This window comes from Lampris incognitus, chromosome 8 (genome assembly GCF_029633865.1).
Source record: "Lampris incognitus isolate fLamInc1 chromosome 8, fLamInc1.hap2, whole genome shotgun sequence".
NCBI lineage: Eukaryota > Metazoa > Chordata > Actinopteri > Lampriformes > Lampridae > Lampris > Lampris incognitus.
In genome coordinates, this window is record NC_079218.1 from 43,627,011 (window position 1) to 43,632,283 (window position 5,273).

A 5,273-nucleotide genomic window follows, 5' to 3' on the forward strand; every position below is an offset into this window, starting at 1 on the left:
GCCAACATTGACATGAATGACACAGAAAAAAATACACATATGTACACTACCGTTCAAAAGTTTGGGATCACATTGAAATGTCCATATTTTTGAAGGAAAAGCACTGTACTTTTCAATGAAGATAAATTTAAACTAGTCTTAACTTTAAAGAAATACACTCTATACATTGCTAATGTGGTAAATGACTATTCTAGCTGCAAATGTCTGGTTTTTGGTGCAATATCTACATAGGTGTATAGAGGCCCATTTCAAGCAACTATCACTCCAGTGTTCTAATGGTACAATGTGTCTGCTCATTGGCTCAGATGGCTAATTGATGATTAGAAAACCCTTGTGCAATCATGTTCACACATCTGAAAACAGTTTAGCTCGTTACAGAAGCTACAAAACTGACCTTCCTTTGAGCAGATTGAGTTTCTGAAGCATTACATTTGTGGGGTCAATTAAACGCTCAAAATGGCCAGAAAAAGAGAACTTTCATCTGAAACTCGACAGTCTATTCTTGTTCTTAGAAATGAAGGCTATTCCATGTGAGAAATTGCTAAGAAATTGAAGATTTCCTACACCGGTGTGTACTACTCCCTTCAGAGGACAGCACAAACAGGCTCTAACCAGAGTAGAAAAAGAAGTGGGAGGCCGCGTTGCACAACTGAGCAAGAAGATAAGTACATTAGAGTCTCTAGTTTGAGAAACAGACGCCTCACAGGTCCCCAACTGGCATCTTCATTAAATAGTACCCGCAAAACACCAGTGTCAACATCTACAGTGAAGAGGCGGCTGCGGGATTCTGGGCTTCAGGGCAGAGTGGCAAAGAAAAAGCCATATCTGAGGCTGACCAATAAAAGAAAAAGATTAAGATGGGCAAAAGAACACAGACATTGGACAGAGGAAGACTGGAAAAAAGTGTTGTGGACGGATGAATCCAAGTTTGAGGTGTTTGGATCACAAAGAAGAACGTTTGTGAGACGCAGAACAAATGAAAAGATGCTGGAAGAATGCCTGACGCCATCTGTTAAGCATGGTGGAGGTAATGTGATGGTCTGGGGTTGCTTTGGTGCTGGTAAGGTGGGAGATTTGTACAGGGTAAAAGGGATTCTGAATAAGGAAGGCTATCACTCCATTTTGCAACGCCATGCCATACCCAGTGGACAGCGCTTGATTGGAGCCAATTTCATCCTACAACAGGACAATGACCCTAAACACACCTCCAAATTGTGCAAGAACTATTTAGAGCAGAAGCAGGCAGCTGGTATTCTATCGGTAATGGAGTGGCCAGCGCAGTCACCAGATCTGAACCCCATTGAGCTGTTGTGGGAGCAGCTTGACCATATGGTACGCAAGAAGTGCCCATCCAACCAATCCAACTTGTGGGAGCTGCTTCTGGAAGCGTGGGGTGCAATTTCTCCAGATTACCTCAACAAATTAACAGCTAGAATGCCAAAGGTCTGCAATGCTGTAATTGCTGCAAATGGAGGATTCTTTGACGAAAGCAAAGTTTGATGTAAAAAAAATCTTATTTCAAATACAAATCATTATTTCTAACCTTGTCAATGTCTTGACTCTATTTTCTATTCATTTCACAACATATGGTGGTGAATAAGTGTGACTTTTCATGGAAAACACAAAATTGTTTGGGTGATCACAAACTTTTGAACGGTAGTGTATATGTATGTGTGTGTGTGTGTGTGTGTATATATATATATATATATATGTATATATATATATATATATATATATATATATATACATACACACACACACACACACACACACATACACATATATATATCCCCCCTTTTGGAGAAGCAAATAGAGGTGGGTTTTGTAGCATTCGATGAAGGCTAGCTGTTCATTTCAAAATGCTGGGGGTGGCGTTCACAACAACTACCCATCGTTTAATCATCAACAGCGGGTTCAAGTTGTGCCTAGTAACTGTCACCGTGCAGAGCGGGCAGGGTCCTCCTGCTGAGGCCGGGGGCCGGCACGCCTGCCAAAACACAGCAGGTGATCTGCATGTTGAACAGGCGAGTCCGCGTGTCAGCCTCCGTGTGGCTTGCGGGCCAGACAGCTGAGTCACCGCCGCGCGCAGCCGCCAGCCGAGTTTCAATATGTCCTTACAACAGAGATGCGTAATAAAGTTAGCTAATTCCTCTGACACTGAGGAAGTCTGTTTGTTTGTTGTTGTTTTTTTTGTTTCGTTTCCTCTTTTCAAAATGCCGTCTTTGCATTAATTCATGGGAATGCCCATATCACACATTTAAACATCCACAAAGGTAAAGCATTATATATATATATTCTCTCCATGATGAAGGTTACCTTTATATTGAATTTCTATTTGACTAGCTCGCCCCCAATGTTTTAGGAAACTGGTGATTATTCAACAGTCCTGACATACTGAACACCCGGTTTTAGCAAAATGACATTGATCCTGCACAGGTTAACTAACCATAACGAAGAGGAATGAAAACCCCTTCGACGAAGACCTTGGTTTTTCAAATTGTGGCCCACCTTAAATCAATCAGGCTGAGAAAATGAGATGATGCATCAACTGAAATTTAAAGTAACGAAATCTAAACAATCGGATGAAAAAGCAAACTGTGTCTACTTGGCCAGGTCTTACTGACTGCCCCATGTCCCTCTTGTCTCTTGTCACGTAGTCTTCTCTTAACCGTTCTTTTCACTACTGGACCATGAATAACGCTGCTTTACATTAGATTGCTGAAATCTTTATTCATTACTTGGTATATAAAATTTTTTTTTTCAAAACTGATCACATCAATGAACCAAAAAAAAAGAAGAAAAACCTACATGCAACAACTCCAATTATTTACAGCCGTACATGTCTTTATATCTAATATATCTAGTACAATATATGTAATATGTCTAATACAATATATCTAATATACCTATTAAAGTACATCTAATATGTCTAATACAATATATCTAATATATCTAATACAAGTCAGGGAGGAGTCGTATCACACTTGGCAAACACACTGAATGTTGGTAAACCTAGAAAATGTTAATACAGCAAAACACAAAATCATACAAAAGCTTACAATAACTATATACTTATATATATATATATATATTATCTATTTCTCTGTCGTAAGCCATGTTGTACTCTCCACCATTTTGAACTTTGAACCATTTTGAACCATTTTGGTGGACATTACATGAACCTATGGCTTTATGATTTCTTTGCTGTATTAAAAATCATTAAAGATATTGTTCCTTTCCAAAAAAGAAAAAGAAAACAAAAAAGAAAGCCCATAACATTTTAAAATCTTCCATGGTCACACCGGTCACTTTTAGTTTGAGTGTGAAAGACAGCATGGATCCAAACGTTATGAGTCTTGACTCTTGACTGAAGCAAACATCAACAAACGACTTTAAATAAATATCTCAAAGTACTTTGTTTATACAGTCTCCTTGATGAACTGAACATTATTGATGACTCAGGCAATATGAACAGGCATTAGGGAGTTTCACTTCCTCCTCACTGTAAACATTGTGGTTTCAATAAAAGTATAATTTACACGAAAGACTATCTTCTGCTTTCTCACTTAATGTTGAGAAGAGCGAGGCAAAGCACGTCATTATTGTCCTGCTTCCTTCTCATGTAGCGGTCAAAGAGGAAGACGGTTAGAAAGTGTTGATCCCACATAGTCACAATGGTTTCTACTTTAACCCTTCCCTCACAGGTACACTCAAAATATGAAATGTTAGATTTACTTGAAAAATTTTGTGCCATGTGGTCCCACACAGCTCTGTTAAGTAACTTCAAGCAACTTGATCTATTAATACATGGATTAAAGTTAAGGTTAATGTTAGGTTTAAGGTTAGGGTAGGGCTAGGGTTAGGGTAGGGATAGGGGGGTTAGGATTAGGGTTAGGGTTAAAGTTAAAGGTTAGGATTAGGGTTAGGGTTAGGGTTTGGGGTTAGGTTTAGGGTTAAGGTTAGAGGCTAAAGTTAAGGTTAGGGTTAGAGTTGGGGGGTTAGGTTTAGGGTTGAGTTTAGGGTTAGGGTTAGAGGCTAAAGCTAGGGTTAGAGTTTCAAAGTAGAAGCTACTTAGAAATAGTTGTGTGTAAATACTCCACAACGTTTTTGAATCCAACCTTTCATTTTTTTTCAGTGTATTAAACCAGGAGTGATTAAAATCTGGAACAATAGATCTTTTTTCTCACCTTTTTCAAAAGAAAATAATCTACAGATGATAGATGAAAAAAATGTTAACTGAATAGGAGAATAACATACTCTCTTGATGCTCCTCAAATCAAGCCCTGCCTTCCGTGTGCTCTCAGACGTAGTCTCTCCGGTTGTAGGAGCTTTGTGCTGTTGACCTCGGGGCAGCCGAATACGCCTTGCGGTTCTGGGTGGGTATGGTGTACCTCATGGTTTTGTCTTGCTGGGGGGGGCAGCTACAGCAAAGGATGGACCCTCCAACTAGCAGCAAGCCCGCTGCGGCCCAGCCCAGATACACAGCTGCCCCGATCTCCATCTTCTGGCCAGAGGGCACAATGGGGTTGTAGAAGTCAGTGACTATAGTGTGTGCAGACCAGGAGACAGGAACCAGCTGGGCCAACGCTGTTGCTATGAACGTCCCACCGGATGCGGCCATCACCCTGGCCTTAACCTCCTCCTCCTGGATACAATTGGTACACTTAGCTCCCACCATCGAGATGAGGAGAGCCACAACTCCCACAATGATGGACACAACAGAGAGCGCTCTGGCGGCCTGCAGGTCTTGAGGCAAGGCCAGCATGGAGTCATAGACTTTACACTGCATCTGACCTGTGCTCTGCACCACGCAGCTCATCCATAGGCCCTCCCAGTACACCTGCGCTGTGACTATGTTGGCTCCAATGAAGGCGGAGACTCTCCACATGGGCAATGAACAGCTGACCACACTTAGCAGCCAGCCGACCACCGACAAAATCATGCCAACCAGTTCCAGTCCAAACGATACCATCATGCACCAGGAAAGGCGTTTCCTCAGAAGATATAAACTCCTATGCTTTCCTCCTGTTTTGTTTTAATTTATCTAATTGTTCCTTCCTCTAGTTTGTGCCACGTTGTTGTTAATTTCCAGTGGCTGTGTGCAAGCCGCACAGAGTTTTGTCCTACGATATTCTTGATTGCAGTATCTTCCTGCTGGGATCCTGCCCTTGTCACTCCAGTCCTCTAAGCTTTCTTTATCTCTCACTAATATACCTGTTGTCAAATCCAGAAATGTGCAGTGTACTTTCTCCTCGGTTACAATATCTCTCTAA

The 5,273-nt window shown here is 41.2% G+C and overlaps 1 protein-coding gene across 1 annotated transcript; it reads right to left on the reverse strand.

Annotated features, from left to right (window-relative positions):
- Window positions 1-4,300: 4,300 nt before the first annotated feature.
- LOC130116983 (claudin-4-like) lies at window positions 4,301-4,975 on the reverse strand. Its single transcript, XM_056285101.1, has one exon. The coding sequence runs from the start codon at window positions 4,973-4,975 to the stop codon at window positions 4,301-4,303; it is 675 nt and encodes a 224-aa protein (XP_056141076.1).
- Between the last annotated feature and the right edge of the window lie 298 nt (window positions 4,976-5,273).